General features: G+C 40.2%; 2 protein-coding genes across 2 annotated transcripts in view; one reads left to right on the top strand and one right to left on the bottom strand.

Annotated features, from left to right (window-relative positions):
- Window positions 1–2,971: 2,971 nt before the first annotated feature.
- Window positions 2,972–8,322, bottom strand: ASTE1 (asteroid homolog 1 (Drosophila)). The gene is made up of 4 exons (XM_014937770.1): window positions 6,993–8,322; window positions 4,849–5,059; window positions 3,755–3,950; window positions 2,972–3,454 (listed from the first exon to the last, which is right to left on the bottom strand). The coding sequence occupies exons 1-4, from the start codon at window positions 8,304–8,306 to the stop codon at window positions 3,175–3,177; spliced, it is 2,001 nt and encodes a 666-aa protein (XP_014793256.1). The 5' UTR covers window positions 8,307–8,322; the 3' UTR covers window positions 2,972–3,174.
- Window positions 8,323–8,426: 104 nt separating this feature from the next.
- The window catches only part of NEK11 (NIMA-related kinase 11), a 130,067-nt gene continuing 120,578 nt past the window's right edge, over window positions 8,427–17,915 (top strand). The window contains exons 1-2 of the mRNA XM_014937745.1: window positions 8,427–8,489; window positions 12,291–12,546. Of these exons, the coding sequence (XP_014793231.1) occupies window positions 12,377–12,546 (170 nt within the window). The 5' untranslated portion in view covers window positions 8,427–8,489; window positions 12,291–12,376. The remainder of the gene's footprint in view (window positions 8,490–12,290; window positions 12,547–17,915) is intronic.

The following is a 17,915-nucleotide window of genomic DNA, read 5'->3' as shown; positions in this document are numbered from 1 at the left end:
AATATGTTAATTGTTTTTTTTTTTTTTTTTCTTTTTTTTTTCCTTCCCCCTGGAGATTCCCAGACTTGGTCAGGAAGTGGGGCTGCAGACAGGACACTGCTCTGGCTGCCCTGGCCCAGCTCGGTCTGCACGTTACGTGGACTACCAATGTGTACAGGGAGAGACTGGAGCATGTGGCCCTCACCTCTTCCTGCTGAGCTAATAGGGCCTGAATGGGATGCCCTGTTACAAAAATGCACTAATGTCTTTAAGCAAAGGCTTCGTATTTCCAGCAGTTCTGCCGTTCAGGAGTCGAACGCATTTGTCAGTGTTCTTCCTGTTGAACTATTACCATCTTTGGCAGGTGGGGCGGTAGTTGTTCAGTCTTCTTGTAGGGTGTTCAGTATTTAAATACCATTTCAGAACACTGATTAATAAAATACTTGGTATTCTTCAGTAAAGACAGATGGTAAAAACTGGCAGTGCATGCTGATGAAGAATCTCTTGAGTGAACTTGGGTTTTGAGAAAGTAATGGCAACTCTGCTTTCCATGTAGTAAGTCTTAACTTCTTGTTGATGTTCTCCATGGGCTTTGACTGCTTGTGCCCTGCGCGTGGTCGTGGAGTCCCAGAAATCTGTATCAGTGCAGATTAATGCCAATTTGCCATCTTAGCTTTGAAGTGTTACTGCCTGGTCTGTAAGCAAATTTTATGACGTACCCCTTTCCCAGCACAAGTCTCACTTCCTAAGTTAGGTCAGTCTAGACAAAAAATGAAATGTCAGTCTTTTATGAAGAATTGATTCTGCCTTCTTGCAGGGGGAACTTAATTGAATGTAATTCACTTTAATGCCCAAGTAAGTCCTGCTGTGTTTTCCAATGGAAGATGAAACAATAACAAGTAATTCATCTATCTCAATCTCATTATTTATGAAAAATGCATGGACTGAATTCTATTGCCACTTTCTGGCTCTGTTTTTGATCATTACCACCTAACAACAAGTTTGACACAATTGGAGAAAAATCTCTCAATAATGGGATTTTTCCACAAAAAAAAGAGAGGCATTTAATGCAGGGTTAAAATAGACAGCAACCAGGGAATTTAGTTGCTCTTACTAAAGCGTGGAATAGAGAACTCTTCTGTTTTAATAAGGGCCCTTTATTTTGAAGAAGTTTGAAAACCTGTAATGGCTCAAAAAGGAAAATTGGAACATTTTATTAAAATTCTGAATAGTAAGCCTAGAATTAGTAATAATTTTTTTTCTGCATACAGGACTGGTGTTCGCAATGAGGTGTATTTCATCTTACCAGCAACAAAGAACAGCTGAATTCTGCATTGAGAACACATTTCCAGTAGAGTAATTCTTAATCATTGAGTCAGGACTCCCAAAGGTATTCTCAAAATGCCGTGTGATCACAGCAGCCTTTTTATCTGGAAGTGGAACACTTGATTTTATCCCAGTCTTACGAACTACATTGAAGATACTGCTTCTCAGCAAGTCTCCAGAATTTATGTTCTCCAGCACTTTTCCCATATGGGATTCAGAGTAAATTAATATTTCTTTTCTCACAGCACTGACAAAGCGGAATCAAAGATGCCTGTATTTTTATATTTAAGACTTATTTAAAATGTGACTATTTCTGATGATTTAAAATCATAAAAGAACTATAAGCTTGGTGAAATGAAATGTGGGATCATAATGGAGCAGAGGATGACTTGGATGATTAAGGATTTTAGTTACTAAAATCAAGAACTTTAAATTTAGCCCCCTTCAACTTTAAATAAAGTCAGCTGATGGAAATGTGACTGCAGAGTGCTGCCAATTGAAGTCTTTTTAAAAATGGGTTGTAAAGTTCCAGTAACTTGCTGTATGTTTGAGTGCAGGTGCCATCTGCTGGGAGCTTAATAAGTAGCAGTTTTGTACTGAAGATACTAAATATTACTATCTCAGACTGTGTCTCAAAAATAGTCTCATTAACTTAATAGATGTCATAAATGTATTTTTTTCTCATTGGATGTATTATGGCAGTATCAAGACTCAGCTGTATGATATCAGACCCTTTCTGTAAGGCACAAGATCTAGTGAGTTACTTGGCATGTGGACACGTGTCACGCAAGAGATATAACCAGGACTGAAAACTGAGCACAGGATGATACAGGAATTGAGCTTGAATTCTGGTAAGTAATGGGCAAGACCTTAATGATTAAAGCTAGAAATCATGATTTTCCTGAATGTAAGAAAAAGCGTATGGATTCTGAAGAAAAAAACAAAAATTGTAACTCGATCTCAAATGAGGAAGACAGTGGAAAAACCAAGGGTTTTATAAGAAAGCATTTATGTAAATTGACTAATTTTGCGGGACAGTTAGCTAATACAAAATACTGATGCTGTAGGATTTTTTTTAATATATATATTGTTTTTCAGTATTACTATGTTGATAGTAAAGGTTTGTCAAGTAATTTAGTGTATGTTGGGGCAAGTTAAAGAGATCTGTAATTTTACTGTAGCCTTCAGTCAAAGAAGGTTAACTCAAGGAGAGTTTGTTAATGGCAGAAGAGTACAAAGTTACTCTGCTGCCAAAACTTGCTACCATGTGACAGCTTTGGGTAAGCATTTAACTCTTACTGACATATCAAAGTGGGGGAGAATAGAAGCTGAAGTTTCTCCCCAAGTATAATTCAGTGCCTACAGTTGTCACTGATGGAAGCTGGCTGTCACTGAAAGTAGAAATACTCTACCTCTAAAGGCTGATTCTACAATATTTTTAAACTTGTCATTGCCCATTTTCATCTGATCTGTAAACACTGTGTTTGTCAAACACAAAGATCAGATTCTTTCCGAAGTTGGAAGTGTTCAGAGAGATGGAAAGATACCCAGCTTATAAGTGTGAGGAAGAGAATTCCTCTAAAATAGTCCAGCTTTGAAAGGCTCAATAACTTTGCTCTTGTTTTCAATTAGACCAATATTTTAAAGAAAAACAAAACACCACAACTTTTATACAGCACTTCTTTTATTTATAAGAGTTTTAGTTACAAAAAAGTAGATAAAAAAAATCCCTGAAGCAAGAATTGTTGGTAAAGATTAAAACAGGAGCTTGTGTGAAAACAGCTGAGCAAATTCCAATAGTGACATATTTTAATATTATTTCTTCCATCTGCGTAGCATTAAAAATTATTTCAGGAGTAATGCTTGCTTTCAGTCATCCACGGCAAGTGATGCAAATCTATTAACATTGCATACACGCTGAGCTTGTGGTATAGCACACCGGGTGGTCTTTTTTTTCTTAGTTGATGCTTTCTTCTTTTTACAGGAGGCAGGTTTCTGAAAGAATTCTGGAGATACAGTCGATGTTACCGTATTTAACAAAACCTGATAAAGCAGAGTCATTTTTGGAGATGAACTAAACAGATTTTCCACTGAAGGTGTTGATTTAAGCTCTTGGTACAGTCTGTGCACGAGGGTCCCACTGTAAAGCCTGCTCAAAGGAAGGAGAGAATCCTCATTTAGAATCACACCTCAGCAGGACAGGTACAAAAACATGCTGCTCAGTGAAAAAAAATGGTCTTAACTACATACAGGATCCAACAGTGGACCCCTAAGGGATACTTACATGACTCTGTATTCGTCTTCATATTGTCTCTGAAGAACTTGGCCAATTTTACCACATCATCAAATGTAGTAAAATTGGCCAAAGGGGTTTGACACAGAAAGTGAAACCCATAAACACATTTCATCAGGGGCTTGTGTGTAAAGCAGATCTCTGAAACATCCTTACCTACTTAGGTCTGGCTCAGAGAGAGGAGTGCAGAGTAGCTGGTTGAGATACAATCCCATCTGAAGACAGCACTGCCACTGGCAAAAACTGTGTGCAGCATCTAAATCAAAGTCTTTATTGTGCAGTTTCTTTTCTTTCCACTTTAGAAATTCATTATATGCAATAGTGTCATCTTCAGCACGTACAGCTGTGGGATCTAGGTTACAAGTAAAAAACGACATGCAAATAAATGTTCTGCTGTGAATAGTACAAAAGTTATCTGCAATGTGTAGGGTCTTCAATCCTCCAGTTCAATTTCATGTTTTCAAATGTCTCAGGCTGAACTTTAAGATACAAAACTGCGTAAAAATTCAAATATGAATATCCATGAGAATCTGAAATTGTGAAATCAGGAATTCTATTTGTTAAGTAATTTGCTACGCTGTTCTGTGAGTGGATCAATTCCAAACAAGATTCCCATCTGACTCCCACCCATTTGGGAAGCAGGTGGCAACCACGTCAGTCCAATTCCTATAAACTAGAACCTAAAAAAATCTTATAAGTCTTTGCCATCAAATGAAGGACTCCTAGAGTAAATGCCACCATAACTAACAGATAAGTATAAATATTACTGAAACAATTTCTGTGGTAACTTAGTACTTCCAAATTCTTGCAATGCACAGGCAGATACAAGGTGCCTGTGCAACTTGGCATTTTTAAGTACAGGTGACTTTAGAAAAACTCACAAAAAAAAAAATACTCTATTGGAATACAACAATAGTAGTTATTATCTTTTGATGCACAAATGTGTTAAGCTTATTTTTTTGTTAACTTTAATATCTAAAGTTATCTTTTAGTCCTAAAGAAAGCATTTATAAATGCAAATTAACATTTTACAAGATGGCATTTTACTGTTTTATCTATATAAAATGCTAGCACTGTTTCTCTGCTCTGTATCAGTGCAAAGAATGACACCTCAGGAGTAAATCAATATAGTATAAATCAATGTTAATTCATCTGAATTTGGACAACCCACCATAAATGAGGAAAAATGAATTATGGTATAGATTTTCTTAGCAGCTGAACACCTAAAACTTTCATCTTTGGAGACATACCTGGATCGTTTGTTATCCTGTGAAGTTCTCCAGATACTATCATTAGAAGTAAAGCCTTTAATTGAGGCAACTTAACTTTTGGTTCTGAACAACATATCCAGTGACATGTTACAGCAACGGGCAGTTGTAAGTGGCTGGGGATAGATTCTAGTAAACTCATTTTCACTCCTAGGGTCTCCAGCAAAAGCGTCTGTCGGCATGACGTGGGCACCTGATAATAAATTTAAAAATTGGAGTAGAAAAATAAAGGTAAGAAACTTTATTTGCCTTTTGGAAATTGCTCATAACAAATAAGCTTGTGTTTAAGCTAGTTAGTACTTCAAGTTTTGGATAAATTATTTAAGTTTCACAGATATTCTGAACAGGAAGTATTTTAAAATACTACATAAGCATTAAGAACTACACGGTTAAATGTTAGGCAGAAGGATAAATGTCACTTCTCTACAACTGCCTGAGATTATTAAGAGGTTTTAGAGTCATCTTCAAATCAGGTGACTTAAACTCCTACGTAAAAGTTAACTTGGTTGGGAAATTTGTAACCATAATGCATTAAAATTACTTCGGTATGGCAAATATCTATCTATAAAAAAAAACAACTTAATTTTGAGCCTCTAAAAGTTATACTTGCTTTGTGAGATATAAGGATGATGTCTGTTCTTGATATGTTGAAAACCTGCTTACCTGTAATCACAACAAAATCTTAAGTGTGCAGCTTGTATTTTTCACCTGCAATGTATCAATTCCTAGCACATTCCCTCTTTGTTGTGCTATTTAACTTCTAAAAAGTGGTGTTTTAAACTCTGTCCATAAATTTCATGCATGCAGCAGTATCACAGCAGTGATTTGAGAACCTTGATTAGGATGATTTTGCCTATTCTTAAGTAGACATCCTCACAGTAGAAAATAAACTGAAATCAGTTTTACCTGATCACTTTAAATGCAGAATGATCTTTCTTTTTCTAAACTTCTGTTGAATGGATAATTTCCATATATTTAGTAAAGAGATTTGTTATAATAGCAGGAGCTCAAATGCATTAAACAAACAGCATACATACCAACATCAAATGAAGGTGTTACTAATGTCTCTCAAAACCCCCAAATGTAATTTTTCAAACTCTTAAGTGTTTGCATATTCCTCACTTAAAAGGCCTGTAACAATAACTGGTGTAAAATAACCTGTATGTAAGCCTTTGGAACCTTAGCTATCTATAGTATTTAATTGTCATAGTAGTGATTAGTAGACTTGATTCTTACGTGAAATAGCCACCAGCAGTGATTAAAACAGAGAGAGATGTGATAACAGTTTATCTAAATGCCAGAATTGATAGAGCATGTGGTATTGAAAGACACTGATTGTATTTCCAGATGTTTCAGAAATCACTGCATACAAAACCTCAGTTTTGCAACTTTGGGAATGGGGATTACTTTCCATTCACAGCAAGAATTACAGTCCTAAATAGTTAGAATTTAAAAATACAGAATTGCTGATGGTAACTAGAACTAACCTAGTACAACTTTCCTTTGATTAAAAGCTGTTTTTCAGGCGCTGTTCTGTCTGGCAAGCAGCTGGGGTACACGTTAGCAGGATACATACTTGTGGCAGGTAAAACTGCTGGGCAGCTGCAAGATTCATATATAAAGTAATAGTGATTTTTAGTAAAAAAAGGTGTCAGACTTTGTTTCAGAACATTGCTCCAAAACATCTATAGCTTGATCACATATGAAGTTTTGTAGTGTTAAATTGCACTTCTCTAAGTTTCATGAAGCTGAGTTCCTATAATTATAAAAGCAAATATTAGTGTTAACAGAATACATAGGATGAAAGAACGGCTTAGAATAGAAAATTTAGGCAATACTACATACACACACAACCAACTTTTCATGTAATTTGTCTTGGGACACTTTGCCTACAAAGGGAAGGGGAAGGGCAGGAAGGGAAGAAGGTGGTGGTAATCTGTGTAGCCTCTCAAGTATCACAGGCTAAACTAGGAGCCCTGTACTTCTATATTAAGTAGTTACTTACTCTGAGATGGCTTAGTTCAGGCATCACATACAGTGACCAGCTGGAAAACGTGAATCCCAAATATTTTTTTTGGTCACTTGTGAAACACTGTTAACCGTGATCGGTTGTGACAACCATTTACCTCAATTAACTTGTCCAAAGGAAAATGATCATCACAAAAATCTGGGGGTAGGCTTGCTGCTTGAACAAATGTTTTTTTAAGTGTCTTTTGGAGTCTGTCAAATTCACATACAACTGGCAGCTCGCTGGTCTGCTTACTTGGAGAAGCAGCTTCAGTATTTTGAGATACTTTCAGAAGTAGTCCATAGATAACTTGTCGGATGGGCAAAGCTGTGCTGTGTGCGCTAGGTCTCTGCATGTTCTCCACCTGAACGTGGAGGAAGGTGCTTCTTAGTATGAGGGCATCGCTGATGAACGGGGCCAGCTTACCTTTTGCCAAAGCATCGAGCACCCACTGGGGTAGGTCTGCTTTCCTGGCTGCCTCGCATTCGTACCTCCCGTTCTGAAAAAAGTCCTCCAGACCAACGTCAGACGGAGTATAATCCTCCATTGAAGTGCACAGAAGCTCCCTTATTTCTTCTCGCTGGTGTTTCCTCAGGTACTTCAGCAGGCTGTCGACGGCCTCGGCGGGCCCGGCGAACTGCGCCAGCCAGCGCAGCAGCCCCTGGAGGCGGGCGTGCTTCCCCCCCTTCCCCGCCCCGCAGCCCCCCGGCAGCCGCACCTTGCTGAAGAACACCTCCAGGGCTGCCAGGTCGATGTAGTCGTTCCCCTTCACGACGGCGAAGAGAGGGAGCAGCCTTTTGTTGAGGAGGCCGAAGTGCCCGCAGAACCTCTCCAAGGAGAAGCAGCGAGCGGGAATGTAACAGCCCGCCGCCCCCTCGCCCGGGCGGACGCTCCGCCACTGGAAATGGCTGAGGGGACAGTAACCGGCCGCCAGGTCGAAGACGCAGAAGTCGCTGTCGAGGGAGAGGACGGGGCAGCCCCAGCGGTTGGCCAGGCCGGCGATCTCCCGGTCGGCCTCGGCGAAACACTGCAGGAAGGGGACTCCCAACCGGCCCAGGGCCTGCACGAAGGCCTCGCGGGTCAGCAGCGGCACCAGGCACCCCCCTTCGCCGCGGGAGAGCCCGTGGGCTGCCCGCAGCCGCTCGGCGGCTCGTCCCTTCAGCGTGGGCAGCTTCCTGTCGTCGGCTCCGCGCCCGCCGTCCAGCAGCACGAAGGGGGCGACGCGACAGGCCCGCAGGCTGCCGAAAAACTCGCCCACCGCCGCCGCCAAGGGGCCGTAGTCGCCGCCGCGGCGGAAGTCGGCGGCGGAGGCGAAGCACAGCTGGTGGTAGAGGCTGCTCCCGTCGATGACCAGCTTGGTGTCCCTCACCCGCAGCTCGGTGAAGAACGACCCGTGCTCCTCCACGAAGCTGCTCACCCCCGGGACGCCCATAGTGGCGGCGGCGGCGCCCCCCCCTCCTTCCTACTCCTCCCCCTCCTCCCCCGGGCGGAAGTAGCGCTAGGAGTGACAGGCAGCGTCCTCCAATCAGAGCTCTCCCTCTTCCCGCCCACTGGCTCTCGGTGCGCGTGCACGGCCCGTCTCCTGGCGACGGTTGGGCTCCTCAGGTCGGGCGAGGTAGGAGCTGTGGCCGCTTCCTCACAGAACCTCACGGAATCTTCATGGTTGGAAGGGACCTTTTGAGTTCTCTTTCGCTCTTCCGCCTCAGGCCGTCCCGAGGGGAGCCGAGGGATCCGGAGGGGCTGCAGTCCCCGCCCTTGGGGGGCTGTAAGAGTGGGGGCCGGGCGCTGGAGGGGCAGAAATGGTGGGGAGGTCCCGGTGGGGCCAGAGGGGTCCCGGGGAGCACCGCCTTCTCCGGAGGGGTGAGGAAGGGGGAACGGGTGGCGGCCTGCCGCCCTCGCCCCTCAGTGTGAGCCTAGCTCGAAGGGAAGAGAGGAGACTTCATACCTCTGTGTGTCCCCAGGCCCTCGGAGTGTAAATTTTGGGTGTTACTCGGCCTACTAGAAAGTAGTAACATCTCTGATGTTATGCTAGGGGCATGTGCGTCAGGCAGATACTAGCCTCTTTGATAATCAACTACATTTGACCTTGTTTTACCATCACCTGTAGGCTCCTTTGCCACCAACATTACTAATAAAATCTTTCTTAGTTATCCTTTCTCTGGGAGCAGTAAAAAACAGAGTCAACTGAGATGATGTTACTTTAGGCTTGGCTAGGTTTATAAAGGTATTGCAGGAAATAACAATGGAGCTGGTGTTAAGGAGTTCATTTTTTTAAATGAAGGGGGGAAAAACAGGAATACCTAATTTTTCTATTTTCCAAAAGTTTAAAGAGGTAGGCCAGTGAAGTCATTGGCAGGAAAAAAATCAAGGTAGTAAATACTGAGGATATTTGGAGTTTAAAAATAAAAATTCTGAAATTTGTGGTGGGGAGCAAGGGGTGGGGAGTGGGGGTGGCAAATAGCCAGCGTAGCACAGGGGTTCTTAAGGAATAATAAAAAAAAACCTGATAGAATTGGAAAATGGCCTTGATTGGCAAAGAGACATTTGTTCTGGAGGCAGAAAGCATCAGAGTATGCTAGCCATTGCTAGCCAGAACCTGAAGGTTACATGAAGGAAATGAAAAACAGTATCTTACTTATGTAAGCAAAAGAAGGTCAGGGGAAGAAGTGGAGGTGTTGTGCACTTAGTATGTGTGGGTGAAATCCTAAACAACAACTTTGTTTTGGCTTACAACAATAAAGAGGAAGGAGATTTAACTCCAGCCAAGGAAGACAGAAAAATAAAAATGTGATCCAGACAATGTTATTGCGATGATTTGGCATCAGCAGTCTGCCAGGGTCTAGAGTGGGGTTTGGAGGAGAGGCTAGGAAGAAACCTAAGAGCATAAGCGTTTTACCAGAGTGTTACTGGATAAGGGTGTATTGGGTTTTTTGAGGAAAAGGGAGCTGGAGAGTTGATTTGTTTGAGTTATCTGTAGTTGTTCTGACCTTCAATGAAGCAATTGATGTACTGCTGCTTGGGGAATACTTGCTCAGTGGGAGAAGATGGGCACTGGTCAAAAGTTGAAGAAAGGCTGGGCTAAAGGTTTGAATGAGGTAGTTGCCAGTAGAATGCCAGTTCATATACTTCTCAAAGAATCAGTCAGCGTGTGGTTGAGTCTATTGACTCTCACAAGGTATTTCTTTCCAAATGCAGTGGCTCAGCAGTCCCTCTGTTCTGTGCTGTTTAAATGTGCCTGTGACACCACAACTGCAGTCACTGGTCCCTGCCTAGTTACACTACTTAGCAGTAGATATCAAAGCATTTAATATATGATAGTTATTACCGTCGTTATCTACAGGGGGAAGTAGAAGCATAGAGAGTAGCAGTGAGAGGCAGGGTTGGAAGGAAAGCACAACAATTAGACTCAATGGGCTACTTGATCCCAAGTGTGATATTGTGGTGTAAAGGATTGTGAATTCTTCCTAGGGCTCAGGTAAGTATCAAAATATGAAGGTGAGCAGTGTTAAGTGACTCTTCTCCAGAAAAAAGGAATAGATACCTCAGCTGTTTTTTCTAAGTTTAGTTATTTCTAAAGGGTATATATCTCAAAACTATTCTTTTGGGGATTTATGAAGGCATCCATAAACCAGTATCTTTCTAGGAGAATAGTAAATTAAAAATATGTAAACTTTCCAAAACTGGCGATGTGCTATTTTAGGAGTTCATCTTCCTGCCCTCCTCCCTGTCCCTCACCTCAAGGTGGTCCGTTTATGTTTCTTCAGACAGATGTGGAGTTATAAAAGAAGTAATTTTGTAGCTGACATTCTTTGCTTAACATTTACATTTCAAAATTTTTGTCGCTTGTTATCTGAAGGAGAGTACAGAAACAGAATCTCAGGAGTGCTTTTGTTTGAAACAAATACATGATTTGTATCGTCGTTAAGATGGCTTGTAGTAATTAAAATTTGGCTGTTTCGCAATATAGTGACACTGCAATGTCATGCTCTCTGGCACAGTGTGACAGCAGCACAACAGATGGGTATTAAAATAGGTTCCTACACACAGAGAGTTGTTGTAAGATACAAATTTATTATCTTCATTTAGGGTCTACAAAAACAGCGACTTGGAACCAGCAGTTATATAGCTTTTAAAATTAAGCAATTTGTCTTTTCCAAAACAACAAAAAACCCATTTTGGTGTGCTTGCATTGATGTTAAAATGCTACGGTGAGCAAACCCAGTGCGTGCACACTGCACTGCTGCAGGCAGTGCTGATAGATAGATAGTATTAGTTGCACTGATTGTAGCATCTTGCAACATCTTTATTTGCTCCAAAGGATCTTCAAGTACAAATGATGCAGGTAGCATTTTATTATGTGCAGTGAAACACCTACCCTTTATCATTTGGAATGAGGAAGGTAGAGGGGACAAAGTTATTCTAAATTCATGTTTGGTTATTGAAAAACATAGAAATGCTAGAGGTTTGCCTTTGCAGTCCCTACGTTTGCAGAATTAGGACTTCAATTAGATAGAATTCCAAAGCAAAGCTAAATTGTTTGAAAGGTAGTTCAAGAAACTATTATTACAGCAAAGGAGAAATTAAGAACTTTTAGAAGAAGTGGGTTTTATTGAATGTCTTGTAGGCTTGTGGATAACTAGGAAACTAATTTGCAGAAGATATTATTAGTGAATCACACAGAAGGTTTGAGGTCAGCACTGAAACAGATGGTGAAATCTGAGGGGCAAATGAAAGAGCCGAGAAAACAGCTTTGTAGTTATTGATGGGAGTGAACTCCACTGATGGGTGGAGATTTTGCTTCAGTATCTACAAAAATAATGAAACTTGTATCCTGAAACAGATATTTTTGGTATTGGGTACTGCAGTGGTATAAAGGCAGCTGCTGGAGAGGAGTGCCAAAAGTGACAGAGCCCTGGAACAGGCTGCCCAGAGAGGTTGTGAGTCTCCTTCTCTGTAGGTCTTCAAAACCTGCCTGGATGCATTCCTGTCCACCCTGCTCTGGGTGAACCTGCTTTGGCAGGGGGGTTGGACTAGATGATCTCCAAAGGTCCCTTCCAACCCCTACCGTTCTGTGATAGCTATGGGAATCCTCTGGTGAGACACAGGTGTAATTGTCCTTGCAAAAAGCCCTTCAACTTTAAAATAAATTACTGTATAAGCACCTGCATTTCTTTTTCCCTGTGTTCTCTGTCCTAGTGAATTAATTTAAGGTTGATTTAGGGGAAGGCTAACTATGTCACATCCACATTAACTGGAGTTTCTTTATCAAGTCTGCTACCTACAGCTTAACAACTAATGACTCCACCTAATTTGTGTTTTCCTGCAAGCTGGGCACTATAAGCACTGTGATAGTATTAAATGAAGATTTAAATAAGAATATTACATTGAAAAATCATTTTTTTTTTTCTGTTTCAAGTGTATCCCGTGAGCATCCGTGGAAGATTAAAAGGATTTGAAAGCTACATTCCAGAGAAATTTGTGTAATTTGTGTTACACAAAGCAATGCTGAAATTTCAGGAAACTGCTAAGCGTGTCACTGTTGCCAGATTTAATTCTGCGTGCTCAGATGCTGTGATTGCAAGAAGATACACTATTCAGAGGAAACTTGGCAATGGGAGCTTTGGAAGTGTATATCTGGTTTCTGACAGAAAAGCAAAACAAGGAGAAGAATTGTAAGTAAACCTTTTCCATACCTTAAGTTAAAAAATGCTGGAGCATGTTTCTTGCATTGTAGATGTTTTCTTTGTGTTTATGTCTCATCTTTCAGTTTGGTGTTACGTTGCAACTTTAACTGTTTAACTTACTGAGGACATAGGAGCAGAGTTTATGCTGACTCAGAATTCCAACTGAATCTGTTTTTTTTTTTTAAATAGTTTATCAGATATGTCTTTCTTACTGTACTTTTATCCTTTTTAAAAATCCTTTTAAATTTACTTGTGCAAGACAGAGTGGAGGTAGGTAGAAAATCTCAGACTTTCATCTTCATAGTGATGTACACCTCTGAAGCTTTGTAACAAATAATATAAACAGTAGAAATATATGTAACTTACCTGTTCCCCAGTGCCATACCTGAGACAAGTTTCTAATGTAAGAGATACGCTGTGGAAAAGACCCTCGTATTTAATCAGAACTGAGGTAGATTTTTATCATTGTCTTGTCAAGAAGCAAGGCAAAGGTATATGCCACATTTCACACATTTATTTTTCTTCTTTGTAACAAAATTGTTTGTTAAGGGCTTAAAACTTTATAATTTATAAGGTCTTGTTTCATAATTATGTCAATATGTAATATATGTGTGTATATTGGGCTAGTGCTCTTTAACATCTTTATCAATGACCTGGATGAGGAGGTTGAGTGCACCCTCAGTAAGTTTGCAGAGGACATCAAGTTGAGTGAGAATGTTCTGTTGTGGGGTAGAAAGGCTTTGCAGAGGGATCTGGACAGGCGGGATCGATGCGATGAGGCCCAACAAGGCCAAGTACCAGGTCACTGCACTTGGGTCACAACAACCCCATGCAGCGCTACAGGCTGGGGGCAGAGTGGCTGGAGCTGCCTGGCAGAAAAGGACCTGGGGGTGTTGGTCGACTGTCGGCTGAACATGAGCCAGCAGTGTGGCCAAGAAGGTCAGCTTGGGCCTTGGGATGTGATTGTCCCTCTGTACTCGGCATTGGTGAGGCCCCACCTCAAGTACTGTGTTCAGTTGTGGGCCCCTCATCACAAAAAAGACATTGAGGTGCTGGAGCAGGAGGGGTCTGGAGAATAAGTCTTATGAGGAGAGGCTGAGGGAGCTGGGGTTGTTCAGCCTGGAGAAAAGGAGGCTGAAGGCAGACCGTATCGTTCTCTACAACTCCCTGAAATGAGGGTGTAGAGAGGCAGGGTTTGGTCTTTTCTCCCAAGTCACAGGTGATAGGAGGAGGAAATGGCCTCAAGTTGCGCATGGGGAGGTTCAGATTGGATATTAGGAAAAATATTTACACTGAAAGGGTTATAAGGCATTGGAATGGGCTGTCCGGGGAAGTGGTTTGAGGCACCATCCCTGGGGGTATTTAAAAGATGGCTAGACATAGTGCTTAGAGATATGGTCTAGTGATGGTTTTTATCAGAGTTAGGTTGATGGTTGGACTAGATGATCTTAAAGGTCCCTTCCAACCTAGAGAATTCTATGACAATGTAATTGTATAGATTATTTTTGAGGTCTTTGTGTTTTATAAATAAAGTTGGTTCTTGAAGTTCTTTCTTCAGAACACTTACTGAAGTGCTGAGCCTTACATCCCATGCTTATCCATCTTCATGAACGTGACATTTTTGTTTAAAAAATGTGTGGAAGAATAGAATCCTTAGTCTAATCAGGTCCAGGTACTGCAGTATCTACCTCTATAACGTGTCATTCAATTATACATGCCCATCAAAGCATGGAACCTTTAAAAGGAACATGAAAATGTCAGAATTTCTGAATGTATTTTAATGGACTTCCCTGTTCATTTCTGATGATTTCTTATTTAATTACTGTTCTTAAGGGTTTTTTTGATAACAATTAATTAGATGTTTCAGGAATCGGTTCTGTGTAAGGACTCAGATTGTTGGAGGGGTCTCAAAAGAAACTGTACTGTTTTAATGTCCTATCTTTTTTATAATTGAGTTGTCTGAATGAAACCTGAGAAGGTATAGTTACAGAAATTCCAGTAAACACATTTCCAGTTGCTGTATACCTAACTGATAACACTTTTTTTTCAATTGCCAGAAATCTTGATTATTTATTTTTTACCTGCTTGAATGTGGACAGGTCTCATCAGTTTGGCTGATAAACCCTTTGGGATTCTGAAGCCACACAGAGAAAAGAACATTTTCAGAGTGTTGATATTTCTGTATGTGAGTTTGAAGTTGAGTGTCTGGGTAATGCTTTCCTGGCTGGACTTCCAGTTGTGTAGAACTGTATTTGTCTATTGGTTTGATACTTACACCAAGAAAATGTGAATTTTTTTGGTTTTATCCAATAAAATTCGTGAGGCTTTTTGTTTAGAGTCTGAAACATCTAATCAGTGTGCTCTTCAGCCAGAAATACGTTATTCCTTTAAATATGGGGGTCTTTCAGTCCTTATTGACAGACACATTAATGAGCAATTATGTGATAAAAGAGCTTTTTTTGATTCATTTGTGCCTCACTTTTTGCTATTGGGACAATGTATTCTTGGCAATATTCCTTTAACAAATGTGCAGCCAAGACATAATTCTTTCACTTGTTTTCCTTCTACAACAATTTACAGCTTCTCAGCTCCCTGAATTAGGGTTAAAGGCCACCAAGCTCTTAGCATTTTCCAGCTGGTTTATAAGACTTTTGGATGTATCTTAGGCTTAGCTATGGTTTGCTACAAAAATATTCATTAATGAAAACTTTAATTAAAAGCAATAGAAAATATTTGTCATTTTATTTTTCTGTTAAAATCATATATTATGCAGATAGGGTGACAGAAACTACTTGAGTTTACAAGACTCTTCAGAATTCAGCTTTTACTAAACTCACTCTTAGAATGTTAACAGTGTAGTGAAATGTGTGTCTTCACACATTGCTGCTATGGCACAAACCGACAAACCTCAGAAGCAGAAATGTGTGCTTTCCTTTTGAGCAGTTATCTCTATTTATTGCTTTAGAATTTTACTTTGAGAACTTTGAGTAACTGTTTTGAACAAGCATTCACTGCCTGCAGCATTTCATGCCTCTGTTTTGTTAGGGATGAGGCTGATTGTGTCCTCTGCCATCCTCAGGACAGAGCCTGCGTATGAAATGGCAAATTGGTTTTGTTTGTTTGTTTATGAGTCTCTTTTTGTGACTACAACAATATTTAACCAGCCTAAGTGCTAGTGCGATACTGTAGTTCATCCTTTCATCACTAGGGGGTACTTGCGTATCACAGTTATTCTTCATTCCTTCTGAGCCTCAAATGGGGATTGAAGAGCAGATTCTGCCAACTTTCTACCACTTATCTGCTGATAGATGACAAAAATACTGGACCAGGTGAACATTAAAGCTCAAGTAGCATAAAGAGAGAGTATAGACACTTTCTTCTATTTAAAAATACTGATTTCTTAAGGTGGCAAAATATAATAGAAGTCATGTTCTCAACACTACTTTCAAATCAGAAAGTAATCTCTTACTGAACTGTACTGGTTACTAATTCTGTTGTATTTTCCATTGGAAAGTATAAATATATACTTTCAAATGAAAAAAAATTAGGTGGTTATCTTTAAAAAAAAAATAATCTTGATACAACTCTGAAAGCACTTTGGCAGAAAAAAAAGGAATTGAGATATTTAGGTCACAAATGATCTCATCAGAATTAGAAGTCTGTTATTTCAGAGATGGTATAGAACATGCTGAGACAAATGTTATATACAGTGTGAACTCAGCCACAGATAGTTTCCTGAAAATTGCTACAGTCTGAAGCACTGTAATGAGCATAGGAATAAATCATAAGAACACAAATTCCCAGGAAGTGGTATCTTGGATATTGGTACAGAAGCTGTTTGGGATATCTTTTTCAATTTCCCGTTACTGCAATGTCTACAGAATGAGTTAATGCAGTGACTAACAATGGTTATCGTGTAATTTCATGTATGCTCAGCAAAGCTTTTGCATGATTTTAGAAACAGTCTTTGGATATGCCTTGTACTTTGTTACCCCAAAAGGATCTTAGCTGTAGTGAGTGAAGTATTATGCACACAGTTGCTTCAGCTGGGAAGGAGACAGGTTTGATTATTCGGTGCATGCCTCAAGTTAACAGACTTATTTCACATAAAACTCTCCACACAGAGCTGCTTAGGCCAGCAATACCTGCCTCTTGTAGCTTCATGCTGATCTCCAGCTCTGTGTTTGGATGGGATCAGGATTACTGACCTTCTGAGGTCCGTACTAGATCAGAGACATCCAGTGTGATACAGCTGAGTACTATCTAAATAATAGGATTATGACATACTATTAGTATAGTAGCGTACGTAGGTGTCTTACTATAAGTGCCTCGTAAGTGTTGTGTTGTACAACATATTCCTTGCCTGTTGCTTTAGCTTTCTAATTTGTATTTTTCATAAATTCTATTTTCTCGTAACTTTTGTTCATACGCCTTTGGAATTTCCCTAATTTTATCTTCTTTTTTATTAGGTGACTCTGAAAACCATTTTTTATTTTAATTTTGCCTTCCACCCTGTTGCAACTAGAAAATTAGATATAGTAGTAAACAGCCCTCAGCTACGACATAGCTAAACAGCTGAATGTCTAGGCCAGGAAGAATCCCTAGTCATACCATACATCATCTTATGTCTGTGAACTCCAGCTTGTCCTATATTCCTAAATATGCTTTCATAGGTTCTGTTGATATTGAAGTTTGCTGACTGCTTGTATTGCTTGTGTTTTTTGTTCCAAAGTATATTATCCACAATGGAGAGGGAGAATAACAAACCAGTGATTAGTATTCTGGAGTGAGATGGTCACACTTACCTCATTCTGAGATATCTTTTGTGCAGACATGTAATGAATAACTATTTTGAATTTCAGAACAGTTTCCTAAAAAGAAAAATGCAAGTTGTTGATTTTAGATTTATGGTTAGGGAAGGTGACTTTTTTCTTCCATGTTTGTGTAGAAAGTTGTGCCATCTGCTCTACATCTGCAAGAGCTTTTGATCCTATTGGATGATTCTCACCAAGTTTGACAGGGGGTTAAACATCAAAGATAGAAATTTCTGCACCTTATGTGAAAACAGACAGCAGAGTAGGGAACAAAATAAATGTCCTTATAAAGAGAAAGGCCAGAACCTGGGAGACTCTTCTCTACAAAAGAAATTTCTCATGTACTAGGATAATCCACAGAGGAGAGAACTCATCAATTGCCCCCAGTTATGGAAGAAACTATGGTCAGAATTTATATCATCTTAGACCCTAAAATCAGTTAAACGCAGGAGACATGATTGTACAAAACCAAGCTGCTTAGTTCCAGTTTGCACAGTATGGCTTGGTTTATGTATTATTTGATACTTTCCCTGTTAGATATTT

Source organism: Calidris pugnax, unplaced genomic scaffold, assembly GCF_001431845.1.
Source record: "Calidris pugnax isolate Ruff unplaced genomic scaffold, ASM143184v1 scaffold11, whole genome shotgun sequence".
Taxonomy (NCBI): domain Eukaryota; kingdom Metazoa; phylum Chordata; class Aves; order Charadriiformes; family Scolopacidae; genus Calidris; species Calidris pugnax.
Note: the sequence above shows the minus strand (reverse complement) of the source record. Positions and strands in the feature narration are given on the sequence as shown.